General features: G+C 47.5%; 1 protein-coding gene across 36 annotated transcripts in view; it reads right to left on the bottom strand.

Annotated features, from left to right (window-relative positions):
- EXD3 (exonuclease 3'-5' domain containing 3) overlaps window positions 1-13,820 on the bottom strand; it is a 295,827-nt gene that overhangs the window by 140,543 nt on the left and 141,464 nt on the right. For 27 of the 36 annotated variants that reach the window (XR_008579990.1, XR_008579989.1, XM_054848358.1 and 24 more), the window contains 7 exons: window positions 11,219-11,320; window positions 9,178-9,316; window positions 8,624-8,837; window positions 7,788-7,897; window positions 6,480-6,690; window positions 5,212-5,378; window positions 2,649-2,819 (listed from right to left, as the gene is read on the bottom strand). Coding sequence is in view for 34 of the 36 variants with exons in the window: in XM_054848358.1 (XP_054704333.1) it covers window positions 2,649-2,819; window positions 5,212-5,378; window positions 6,480-6,690; window positions 7,788-7,897; window positions 8,624-8,837; window positions 9,178-9,316; window positions 11,219-11,320 (1,114 nt within the window). In the remaining 2 variants the exon portion in view is untranslated. The remainder of the gene's footprint in view (window positions 1-2,648; window positions 2,820-5,211; window positions 5,379-6,479; window positions 6,691-7,787; window positions 7,898-8,623; window positions 8,838-9,177; window positions 9,317-11,218; window positions 11,321-13,820) is intronic. The other 9 variants (XM_054848355.1, XM_054848354.1, XM_054848353.1 and 6 more) reach the window with 3 other exon arrangements.

Here is a 13,820-nt window from a genome sequence, read left to right on the forward strand (position 1 = left end):
CAACCTCTCTGGGCAGCCTGTCCCAGTGCTCGGTCACCCTCAGAGTGAAGAATTTTTTCCTCATATTGAGATGGAACTTCCTGTGTTTCAGTTTGTGCCTGTTGCACAAACTGGACACTGAGCACCACTGAAAAGAGTCTGGCCACATCCTCTTGACACCCACCCTTTAGATATTGATAAGTATTGATGAGATCCCCTCTCAGTCTTCTCTTTTCCAGGCTAAACAGCCCCAGCTCTCTCAGCCTTTCCTCATACCAGAGATGCTCCAGTCCCCTCATCATCCTCGCAGCCCTCAGCTGGACTCTCCCCGGTAGTTCCCTGTCTGTCTTGAACCGGGGAGCCCAGAACTGGACACAATATTCCAGCTGTGGCCTCACCAGGGCAGACTAGAGAGGGAGGAGAACCTCCCTCGACCTGCTGGCCACACTCTTCTCAGTGCACCCCAGGACACTGTCGGCCTTCTTGGCCATGAGGGCACACTGCTGGTCATGGAGAGCTGCTTGTCCACCAGGACTCCCAGGTCCTTCTCTGCAGCGCTGCTTCCCAGCAGGTCACCCCCAACCTGTCCTGGTGCTGGGGTTATTCCTCCCTGGGTGCAGGACCCTACACTTGCCCTTGTTGAAATTCATTTGGTTCCTCCCCACCCAACTCTCCAGCCTGTCCAGATCTCCCTGAATGGCAGCGCAGCCTTCTGCTCTGTCGGCCACTCCTCCCAGTTTTGTATTGTCAGCAAATTTGCTGAGGGTACACTCTGTCCCCTCGTCCAGGTCATTGACGAATAATGGGGAATTATTTGCGTGGTGAATCCCCGCAGCTGTCAATGCACGGGCTGCTAAAGTCAGGTAAAGGAGCTCATCCGGCACACCTAGTACAAATTTCATCCCCCAGCTGCATACCTGCTTTGCCAAACACCTGCATGCATTGCGCTACAGCAGCCAGGATATAAACCTAACGCGGTACAAATGTTACTGCCACCCCACGGAATGAGAAGCCTTGGAAAATGACTTGGTGCCTGTACTTGGACACAAAGCTGCTCTTCCCAGAGAGGCTGGTGCTCATGAACAGGGGCTAAAATGTTTCTGTAAGGATGGACTGCGAGGTCTTTGCCTTCAACACGAGGACAGATTTAACCAGAGAAATTTTCAGTAAGATTTCCTACTATTTTTCCATTTTCGAAGATTTTCTGTGTCTGCACTTATGACAGATAAGTTTTAATCAGTCATTTCTGCAGTCAAGCCCTAATTAAATGTCACCATTAAATACGCAGAATGCAAACTGATGCCATCTCACAGCAGCTAAAAATGGGCAAGGAGGGGAATACACTGGCTCATGGTGTCCTGCTCCCACGGGCCAGCAGATCTGAGATCGCAGATCTGGCATGATAAACCTGCCATGACAACTGTTGTCCAAGATAAAACATTTAGTCAACAACAGCAGAACAACAAGAAGCGGTACACAGGACACAGACTTCAAGTTTAGCCTGGGAACGGGGTTTTTCAAACCAATTACTGCCACACGCCTTACTCTAAATGAAAAAATAAAAATCAAAATCCATAGCTGCCCAAGCACAGCCTACACAGCTCTCAGGTTTTTAAGTCTGATCTCAGATAACGAAGGGTGAAGGACAAGACTCATCTGCCTACCTATACTTGAAGTCACTTTAACAAGCAAGAGGAATGAGAACAATAAGGAGCAAATGCCAGGCGATGCAGGACTTCTTGGCACAGGGAGATGTGTAATGTGGCTGATAAGTCATTTCAGTGAAAAGACTTTAATGAAGAACAAATGCTAACTCTGTACACACTGACGTGTTCCTGATGACACTAGTTTGAGACTGTGTTGGGACAACACCCAAACTCTATCCTGTGTTCGGTGACCAGGATCCAAACCCTTCTCCCGGCTTTTGCAGTAACATTTACAAGTTTTTGGGCATAGAGTGGTCAACATTCAACTTTTATTAAATCAGGACTAGCCAGATATAAAGCAGGGTGGGAGGAGTCTATTTTTATCTTTGATTATCCAAGCACAGATCAAAGGCTCTGCAATACAGTAACACTCCAAGGGCTTTTGATAGTGAAAGGATGTTTGTCCGGTCACCATAGAGAAAGCAATGTAAAACATCCTGTCCGTGGCACGATAAGGTATCAGGATGAGAAGCGGAGACAGGGCTCTGGGGGGAGGCAGTGAGAACTAGTTTGTTTAAATGACTTGTGCAAGTTTGGCAGAGACGAGATATTAATTATTTCTGCAGAAGTTAGAGCCTGCCCAGGATTCAGGCCAAGCAGACATCTGAAGAGGAAACATCCTGTGCACCAGGCTGGGTGATCAGTGCACATTTGATAGCAACACACTGTGTGGGCTGGCTATCTCCATTTCTGGCATAGTAGAAGTATGTCTGAAATGAAGGAGCGTGTGTCTCTCCTCCAAGAGGCAGAGGGTCAAAACTGTTATAGGAGTCCAGATCAATGTTCATTGTCCCTGTGCAAGCTAAAGACTCTTCCTTTCCCAAACATTTCACTGCAAGTTGCGGCTGATCACCTGCGAGTCATCTCACAAGGTGGCCGCCAGCTAGGACATTATATGGCAAGTTTATTGTGCTCCAAGGAGTGCAGGCGGGAGCTATAAGCACACACATGCGCGTGACTAACCTCAGCGGCTTTCCTATGGTCATCCTCATTCTCCAGCATCTGGACATCTACACCAAGGCAGCGAAGGTAGCGCCCGAGGCCTTGCAGCATGTTATCGCAGACCACACTGAACTCCTTTGGGGAGATGGGAGCAGGGGGAGACGAGGTCTCCTTTCTGGATCCTGTGCATTGCTACAGAAAGGAAAGAGATCTGTAAGCAGCAGAACAGGCCGATTTCCAGTACATTTGTGTTTTGCTTCCCTGGATTCACCCATCGTGGCAAATCCAGCTGTCCCCTTCCACCTGTATCACAATTTCCCCCATGCTCTGCAACACCTCTAGTTCCTCCTTCATGTCCTTTCTACATTGCCCCCCGAGCACTTGGGCAGGGGGTAGCACGTGATGGGGATAGTTCAGAAATAGCCATTCACTCATCTGCAGCCCCTCCCTGCAGAAATGCCAACCTGGCCTTCTGTGCTCTACACAGACACTCATTTTTATGAAGTCACAGAGACACATCCTCAAGACTGCTATTCCCCTATCCACTTAGATTGCAATTAATATACATGTGCTGAAGTTATGATTTGGGAAGGGGATCTGACAGACGGAGGGAGAAACAGGTAGACAAAGCAACCATGTCAGCTTTGTTATCTTCGGAAGTTTAAAAATAGGCAGTGCCTGAATTCTGTTTATTTTATTTCAAACGTCTGCTGCTGGGGGAGTTCCTGCAGTTGGAGATTTTTGTTGGGAGGCTCCCAGAAGTACAATAGCTAAATTCACGGAGAAGGGAAGTTATTAAGGAACCTCCAATGTTCAGGTTTGCCTCCAGGAACTCGGATCAACTGGGATGACTGAAGGACACAGCCACCACAGTGCAGGGCTGCACTGTCCTTTGAACGAGAGAGCTACCGCAGCACGGCAGATCAGCTCTGCAGGAGCTGACTCAGGCCTGGGAATGCCATGGCACACCATGCAGATACCCCTGGGCTGACCGTGTGAACTAGCTCAGGTCTGAAAGCTCAATCCGTGTGATGCTGCACCTCCCAGAAGCTGGTACATGTACCCTGAGCTCTGCAGCACTGGGTAGACTGGACTGTCACCGGCTCCTGCAAGGACCTTGGTTGATGCAGCTGTGCCCTGAGACATCGGAATGCTGTGATAACGGATCAAGCTGAGCCTTCGATGTCGAGGTAGCTGGAAGACACTAACCCTGTGCTGCTGCTTCTGTTCAAACAGATGCAAAGGAGCAGCAGCTGGCTCTTAGCTAGTGTTTACTCAATGGCCAGCAATGTCATATGTAGCTTTTTTCTCACGTTTCATGCCAGCAGAGAGCAAAAAGCTTATAAAGGAGAATAGTGTCATTAGCCCCACTTCAGATAGTGGACCAGGAAATGCTGGGAAAGAGAGCTTGGAGTCATGCAGGATGCAGTGTCAGGAGAAGTCTGCTTTTTTGAGTCCCAGTCCAGGTTTTACCAACTACCTCTCGGTTAATGAATCTGACTGTACAGAACACAAAGATGACCCGTGAGTTCACAAGGTAATTCAAGCCTGAAGTACTTACTTTTCCCATCTCAGCAGCAGCCAGTCAGATCTGTTGTAACATACAATATTCCCAGGAACGCAGAGTGCTTAGGAAACTACTGAGCAGCTTTGTGTTTTACTGACTGACTAAGGCTAATGGGATATTGTACGTTTACACACACTCGATAAGGAGGATCCTGAAAAGGTGGCTATAACCGATAGCATCTCAGTCCAACCATGCAAGGCAGTATTGACTTCAGGAGCTAAATACACATTTGGGACTACTCAGAAGGATACACAGCCATGGTGAGTCTTCTCAGTTAATAAACAAAACTGTTTTTCTGCTAATGTTTTCATAGGTGCATAAACAATCGGATGGTTGCGTTTTAAAAGTAAAACTTTATTACTGAGAGAGAGAGACCAGTCACGTTCCAAGATATTTAGGCAGAGTCACACAGCTCCAGGTTATGGCCAGCGGGGTTTGAAGGCTCTGTCACACCACACATTGCAGGGGGAACCAGCCATGGAGTACGTGGCAGCAGGCAGGGAGACAGAGACAAGCCATCAGCAGAAAGACTTTCTTGATCGATTGTTTGGTTTCAACTTTGCAGACTTCCGCTCCAGATGCAATGAAGGAGGCATTCCCAATGTGCAATCAAAGGGTAGCAGCTCAGTTAAAAGCAAAAGTAAGGAAGTCAGAGTTTTGAAACCTCATTGATGCTACACCTAGGCCACAGAATTCAAACCCCCACCACTGAGGAAATGTGGAAGGACCATTTCTGCCAGCAAGGTTAGCTGGATTCTACCACATAGATGTGTACCAACATTTTGCGAAGACAAACAAACCTAAAATTGCAGGGGAAGCTGAACCAAGGCACGCAAAGGAGAAAGCACATCTTACCAGTAAAGGGGAGGAGCAAGGAAGATGTTTGCTGCAATAGTCCTGAGAACAGACTACAAACAGGCATGCCACGCATAGCTAATAGTATGACTGAGAGACAAGGCAACATATGATTTGCAGGGGTCTTGAGCAACACACAGCTCTTTGAAGATGTTTACAAACCTGTCCAGAAGGTGACGGTACTTCTTGTTTATTCAGCTGCTTCTTTGCCCTGGGTTTTACGCTTGGTTTTCCCACCAGACTCTCAGTCAGGTCTGAACTCAGACCAAAGCTCGCTGGGTCCTTACAGAGCTTCTCGTAGATCTCCAGCAAACAGTATGCATCTGAAGCTGAAAATAAGGGAATATGAGCCTCAGCTGGTTTCATTCAAAAGTAAAACAGAGGCGCTCCTGACGCAAGGAAGAGGCCTCACCTTTATAAATGCCACTGAATGCAAACAACCTGTGAAGCTCAAACTTACTAATGTCATACCCCGCACTCTTACTGATGCAGCGAGCATGATAACCTACACACGGTCACGAGTCAAGGCAGAAAAGCAACAGGCCCTCTGCCATCTCTAACGTAATGCAAATTGTAGTGCACCTCTTCAAACCACCATGTAAGACAGCTTCAGCCAACCCATGTTACGCTCCATTGTTACTGAGCAGCGACTTGCCCACGGTTTATTACCGCATCTCAGCTATGGGAAGGTAACTTCCCCATTAGATGTAGTATCTTAAAAGTAATAACCAAGTTGTTTGCAATCACCGGCCCACACGAACCGCCATGCGGCCTCTGTTCCTTGCAACGGGAACTGTCTAAGTCTCCAAGCCAGTTTTACAAGTCCTAGTGATTAACTTTTGTGGGAACTGTGTCAGCTTCAAGGATAGCTGGATTTAACAAAGGGCTGGATTGCTCCAGTAGACTGTCCTTTGATGCCCCAGGAAAGGCTTCAGACCCAGACTTCTGACTCTGGGGTAAGCAGCAATAAACCCCACTGGTCCCTCCACAGTCCCGGTGCTGTGCTGCAGTCTCTGACACCATGCCTACCCATTAATAACCCTGCTCTAACAAGCACTTCACTATGACAAACGAACACAGCACTCGTTTCCCAGAAAGGCTGTGAAATGAGGCAGAAGAAAGTGGACCTTCTTCCTTTCAGTTACTGAGAGGAGTTTCCACTGAGATGATGTTTCATCAGACAAAACCTGCAAAGCGCAGGAATTCTTTTACAAGGGAAATAGTGAATCACTGGACAGTTTAAACTTTGACCATTAAAGCCATGTCCACGAAAGGACAAACATAACATGTGCTGGCTTCTGTGAACAGGAATTAATCTGCAAAGCCATTTTCTTCGTTTGCTACTTAAATTTCCTGGTGACAGACAACAGACAAACACAGTCTTGTGGTGGACAATCTGTAGCACCTTGCCACAGAGTCAGTGACCAGACCTGCATAGAGGATCTGTTCCTCCCGGAGAGGCCGTTTCTCCCAGTTAGACAGCTGCTCTGTTTTATCTAGAGGTTTCCCCAGCACGTGTTGCACCAAGAGGCTGAGTCCTTTCTCCGGCTGCCTGAACCCTCTATCCTCATAGCTCTGCTCCAGGGACAGGACATTGACCTTCCGGCCACCCTTCTTCCAGTCAATGGAGCTCTTCTGCAGCTGATGGAAAGAAAAAGATATAAAACACATGGTTATAAAACAACTTCTACGACACCTTCTGTTCCAGAGGGTGGGGCCACACGGCAACCCCATCATCTTTATCTCTTGCCCGGCGTACTGAATCCCGTTGTCTCAGGCAAGGGTTGGGATGGCATTAGATATGGTTATTTGTTTAACAAACACACTTGCTGGAAAGAAATCTGTTTCATAGCCAGGGAAGGAAAAAAAGTGCATTGTCGTACAGCATTGCATCAGAGCAGTGGGGCTGTGAGTGACTGCTCAGAGGTCTGCAGGGTGCTCAGCCGTGCTGGAGGCTGTTGGGCACCAACTCAATAAAAGACCAGCAGTGGTAGTTCAGCACCTTTCTCCTCCTGGTTCCAGTGAGAAAAGGTTATTCCTGCAACACAGTGGGCAACAGCCTTTCTGCAGTTGCCATTTCTCGGATTAAACTGAGGCAATAGCTGTTGGCAGGTACTTCAGACCCTGCAGCACTTCCCAGGTTAAGCTATCAGTCCCAAAGATCTGGGTTCACCCCAACCGACAGCCTTAAACACACTCTGCAAATTTTTCCCATGAAAATGTTGTCTTTAACATTTCTGCAGACTGCTAAAAACTGTGGGCTAACCCAGAGACAGCTGTGCTTCAGCTGAACAGAAATTCCTGTGCTGAATCCATTACGAGGACTCTACAAATCATTAACTCCATAGTATCTGCTTCAATACTGCATGATCATGGAATATCAGCGTTTCTACAAGAATTTACTCTTGCCAAGTTCAAACATGACCTGTGCTCAGAAACATCATCCTATCTGAATGAAGCTATGGCTCCATTTCAATTGCTTTTTCATAGCTTTTGTAAAGGCTATGAAAAAAGTTATTAGTATATCTATTTTTTAGTTGATAAAAACTAAATGCTTCTGTCTTTCTTTACAGAACCACATTGCCCTTGACACCACAAGTGGAAAACGTCTATTTGGTCATTTAGCCATCTCCCTGCCAATACAGGATACAAAAAGACAATGCTGTGAAGTCACGACAGTTATCTACGAGCACACGCAGGAGACACGATTTTCTATATCTTCATGTGTTCATCCTTACTTGTTTGTCTACTTTGAGCAGGTCCACAACACCCTGCACTTGCTTATCTGTGTCTTTCAAAGCAGACCATGTGGCTGCAAGGCTCTTAAGGTCTCCAGACATCCCATAACCTCGAGAAAGAAAAACAAAAAGCCCAAATTACACAGGCAGGAAAACTCAAATCATGGCTAATGCACTGTAGCTTTTTCTAGTTCAGGGGCAAGATGCTGACAATGTCTATATAAACATTGGTGGGCAGACTGTTCAGATAGGGGACAAGGCAGACTCCTCTCTCTCCCGTTCCCAAGAGATACTCTTGCAGATCAAGATTGGGAGAGAAGAGGTAGATGAAAAACGCTGAGTTTAAGCTCAGCTCACTTAAAATCTGCTGGGTCAGTGAAAGGCAATTATGAATTTGCCCTTGAACTCCAGGTTTAACAACCCCTGCCAAAAGCCTCCAAACAGAATTTAAACCCGGGTATGTTAAGCTGGAGAGCTCTGGAGTCCAGCAGAGCGGCTTTGGGACAGGGCCAGCAAATCCAGAGAGCTCTGCATGACGGGCTTCCCTAGACCTCTCAAGGCTGGGTGCAAGCTGGGGTTTGGGATGGAACTAAGACAATCCCAAGTCTGAGGTGGGAGGCTAAATCAGAAATCTTGGGTCTGGCCTGAAACGGGGGGGCATTTCTATCAGTCCTCGTTCCACCAGTCACCCTGCTTCCTCGCATCTGAATACCCAGGGCTACAAAAGCTGGTACCATGATACGTGGATTGAGAGAATGCCAACCCCAAGAGGACCTAGGAATTACACAAACTAAGCTGTGTAAAGACCTGAGGCGGGGAGAAGAGATGCACGTTACCTAGTTTAGTGATGGATGCATCTGAATAGAGCATCTGGATGAAACGGGGAAGCTTCTCCTTCTCACCCTCAGTCTCAGCTTGCTCGAGGAGCCATGGCAAGTCAAGCAGGAACACCTCATCCTTCAGAGCGATCTGAAGGAGGGAGACACGGGGCTTCCCGACCATGCCGAAGGAAGGCCTCCACTCCATGTCAATGCCAACAACCTGCCCAGGCTGCAACACAGACAAAAACCTTCTTCACTTAGAGACTGTCTGCATTCAAAAGTAGCCTGGACAGTCCCAGAACTACTTCCTTTCCACCTCTTTGCTACTGTGCAAACTACTACAGAGACGAGTAGCTTTCACAGCACACCTGAGTTACTCCTGCAGGGACCCTTCCTTGCGCAGCAATTCCCACCGTGTTCCCCAGTCAGACAGCCCTAAGGAAGGAGCTGTCCCTGATGTGGGGAGGGAGACATTTGATGGCAGTGGCCCACACACAACCCTGCATACCAGCCTGCTATGAAGTTTCTGCTCCTTGGCCCTGCAAAGTAAATACTGGAGGAACACTCACCTGCAGCACCTTTTCCCAGCACTGCAGCGTCTCTTCCCAGGTCTGCAGGAAGTGAATATTTGCCCGTGGAATAGGAAGCTGGTAATAATCCTTCTTCTTACTCTCATCATAACTGTCTGCTTTTGCAGCTTCTTCTACCCTGCACAGAACCAGATGCAACAGCTTTAAGCGATGAAATGAGAGGAAATCCTGGACTGGAGGAACATCAGGAAGTCTTACACGCCTTATTTCACCCTGGCCCTCTATGTCCCCATGCCACTCAACTCCTTCTCTTACCCTCCCTTTCCTCACTTTCCCTGCAATCTCAGTCCCTTTCATCTTGACCCATCCTCTCTTTTTATTCCTATCACAGAAATGACGCTGTATCTGAGACCTCACCACGCTCATGCACTGTACCCGCTGCAGAGAACACCCAAACCAAAACACTTGCTGGAGTTAAGAGTCCCAGGCCCTGTCCTCAGTGCTCAGCTCTCTTTCCCAGAACTGATACAACTTGGATGACAAAGTTGGGCAGCTGTTTCCACATGTGGAGATAACACACTTTAGATTTACTGCTTTTTGCCTTCGAGGTTAACATGGAAGTCTGCTGGCTCCCACGGTGTAATACATAACAGGGAAGTTGGCTCTGACCAGCACTGTGTCCAAACAGGAGCTTCACACAGGAACTGGTTCAGAAAGGGACTCTCAGACTGCTCCACACTAAGATCACTACCAGCCGGGACCGGGTGAATCTGCCTCATTATTTTATAGTGCAATGGCTTGGGAAAGCTTCATGGACCTCCCTGTTGCTATCCAGCCTCTCCTCCAGCCCCTTCCCTGCAAAATGCCCACATGGGCTGCACAAGAACATTTGTGCTATGTTGCACAGGGATGAAATGAGAAAAGTTCAGACATAAAGTTTCAAAATCTTCTATATCGAAGGGAAAACAGCCAGCTGAACCCACAGACCGAGTGCCTTGCTTGTGCTACTTCTTCCATTTGGGTTTCAGATGGCACCACACAGAGAAATTCAGTGTCTGTGTATTAATACCCTGGGAATGTTGGAAGATGCCTGCAGAAATGAGCTAACTGATTTCCTACAACAGGATCTTACACAGCACATTTTCTTTTCAAACTGCAGCAGAGTCTCTTGAAATGGCCTCGTAACTGGAAGGTCAGCATATTGCTGCTGCTGCCTCAGCCAGATGATGCAATCAGAGGAAAGAAACTAATAAAAAATATCCAGCTATTTTGGACATCTCACAAATTTCTGGATAGTCTCTTTCCCATAGAGACTTCAACTGGTTTATTATTTCAGAAAATATTTACTAACCTTATGTTTAGGGGACTGTGTGACGAATTTTGTAGCACAGCAGCTTTCACTGTACAAACACTCTTTTCCGTGGGTTTGTGTGCATGGGGAAGTCAATATTTGTGTAAAATATTTAATGAAGGTGGGCAGTCTCAGGTCTCCAGGAATATTCTCACCTGCAGTGTTCAGGAGCCCCATGTGGTATGACCAGTGGCAGAGATGATGTCATTTTTTATGCTGGTACCACCTTGTTCTCTACAGCGTGAACACCCTCTCTGGGAATCTGCTGCTTTGTTGGCTCAATAAATAAGGCAGACAGACTGTTTTATTAGGTTCTATGGCTCCACTGATTTTATAGCAGCTACTGCAGCAGGTATCATGACTGGATGAGTAAACTGGGGCACAAAGGGTTTTAGTCATCTGTCACAACTCCTCACGAACGGCAGAGCACATCCTAATGGGCTTGCCTTCACTCCACCCGTATATGACACGGGATTCCCAGAGCAGAGGGATGTAGTGATGTGGTTTATCTTTCTAGATGCACAGAGTCTGTGGCAAAGTCACACTCCTGTTAACCACCTCTTTGTGTTTTGAGGGATTACACCTCATGCAAAAACCTTCTGGCTCCCAACTGGCGGCTGGTGCAGCTTCAGGAGGGAGGAGGAGAGCAGCTCCAGCAATGCATCAGAGCTAAGCAGAAGCATGTCCTAGACAGACAAGAGTTTCCTGTGCTCCAAGAAATCCATGTACCATCTGGAGAAGTGGGCCATTGCAGACAGTGTTTTGAAGGTGATTACATCTGCGTCATATTTCCTGAGGTTACACGGGGCTTGAACACGAACCAGAGCAGATCTGCACTAGGAAGAAGATCAGATTCATGAAGCTCAGCACATGAACTGTTCAAGGCCACCTGTGAGACTCTTCCCAAATCATCAGCATTAAAAAATACTAATACTCTGTGTTCTCATTCACCTTCTATGTAATTTAAGTTAGCCTAATCTATGCTCCAAAAATACAGCTTTTAGTTATGAAAGCTGCAGGTTTCGCATAAACACCTCTTCCAGGAGATGGAAATTTGCTGTAATGTTGAAGACAACAAACCTGATGATAAACCTGTTAGAGCAGGTAACCTTGCTCAGTCTCAGGCTTGGTCTTCTTAAAATGGTCTCCTCATGCCCTAGCGAGGTGTCGGCATCGCCAGGCAGCCAGGGACAGATCCTGACTGAGCTGGAGTTCATAATTCTGACACACGACACCAGCAGAAAGTCCTGCACTAAGAACAGAAGGTAAAAGATAGCACCCAAATCATCTCCATAAACTGCATGTTCTGCAGTAACAGGAGAAAGCCCCAGACCGGGCGAGGTAGCAGATGAGCATGGGCATGCAGACTCGTGCGACAGCCATGCCAAGAGGGACCCAGCCTCTGCTTCTCACACCAAGAGCACGGTGCTGAAAGCGTCCAGCTTGCTCCCCTGGGAGCAGCAGTCATCGACTTTCTGCTGGCTTTATTCCTGCCCAAACAGGCAATGTATGATGTCATCATCAATCCTCCTGGACACGCAGTCCATTTCAAGTCAGATTCAGATTCCATCATACACACTGAGAAGTTCAGCTTCATATAGGAAGTTACTCCCAACGTAACTATGTTTGCAGGATGCTAAAGGTACGGGCTATCAGCTTGCACAACATTGTAAATAGTTACCTCTCGGGAGTGGTCAAGATTTTCCCACAAACTTTCCTCTAATCTCACCTGGCTTCTGAACTAGAAGCATCAATCTCCATGCTAAAAGAAACCCCAACACATTTCACTGGTGAGGGCCAGAGAGAGACATCAGGTCTGTCAAGCCCAGAACCGTGGAAGAAGGTGACTGATGTGTACAACAATGGAAGACTCCTAAGGGAACCAAAAATTATCACGGCTTCCTCTCTCTGTTTTTGAAAAAGCCTGGACTTTGCCTGGAAACGTGATTGCTCCTCGAACGGCAGCAAGGCTTTGAGCTCTGCTGCACGCCAACTCACAGCCCAGAGCTCTCCTGCATTTGCATTGAGCATTCAGGGATAAGTCCTCTTCTGGGCACAGAATCCAATTAGATGAATTCCTGCACACGAATGAGCGGAAAAAATGCTGCTTGATTGCAGCAGGCCAGCAAGGTGACTGTGGAATTACTCTGAACCCCAGGACTGTGGCAGCCTGCAGCCTTGCAGGAGTTCAGCTCACGAACATGTGTGGGCACAGTGGCTCCCGGGCTGCGTGTTGATGATACCAGCCAGACCTCATCCAGCCCTGGCTTCCCCATCTCCCTTGCGGTCCCAGGTGAGATCCTAACAGGACCCTCACACAGTATCGTCTGCAAGCTCTGCAGTCCCTCACGACTTGCAGTAGCTTGCATATGTGCAGGCCTTCCTGCAGGAAAAAAAAAAGGTTTAAGAAAGGGCGCCAAACACAGCTATCTCTGAATAACTTGCTTAAACATCTCGTGGACAGAGTCACTGAAGCAAAGCAGATACACCATCGCTCACATGAGTATAACAGTGAATTACTGGGGCTCACCAAATCATTTGCATCGAGCCATTTTTCCAAATACAGCCTTTCCTCCTCCATATGGCACAGCTGAGCAACTGCCTGGGATACTGTTGCATGAAGAGGACGATCTTGGGCCCCTTCCTCGAAGAGACACAGCACAGAAACCCAGAACCAGAAGTACAAAGCCCTGGTACTCCTCCAGACCTAGCTTGCTGTGGGGATCAGACAGCTCCTAACAGTTTAGGTGGCTGTATACGCCTTCCTAAATTTTGAACCTCTTTTCAGCTTTGCACAGCTTTGTCTATACACAGCATGGGCCCCGGCCACCCTCTTCCCTCCATCCTTCCCCTCTGCTCCTACACCAGCAGGTTCACCAAGATCCTTGACCGGGGCTGTTTGCAGAGTTCTGTGCACTTGAAATCAAGGAGTTGTAAGAACTCTTCTTTATATAAGGATTTTTAAATTCTTTTTTTTTTTCTCTGCCTTTGTACTCTTTTTTCAAGCCACGCAACAGGATGAAGCTCCCATCGGCAGAGGAGCTGTGGCTACCGCAGGCTAATCTGCTGCACACCCCAGGGGGGTCCCAGAGCGGGACGGGAACCATGGCACTGTGCTGTGAGGAGTGCATTAGAGGAAGAAAAGGGGACAGAGACTAATTAGGGGTCTGAAGGCTTCTTAAGCTCACTTGGTAAATTTGAGCCAGAGAGTCCGGTTTTATCCCAAATTCGATTAATGCCACTCTTCTGGGATCTGACCCCAAATGTCAAAAATTCCCATTATGTCTGAAAGTTTTGGATGAAGCAAAAATTACAGACTGGGATGAAAAAT

Source organism: Grus americana, chromosome 20 (assembly GCF_028858705.1).
Source record: "Grus americana isolate bGruAme1 chromosome 20, bGruAme1.mat, whole genome shotgun sequence".
NCBI classification, from domain to species: Eukaryota; Metazoa; Chordata; class Aves; order Gruiformes; family Gruidae; genus Grus; species Grus americana.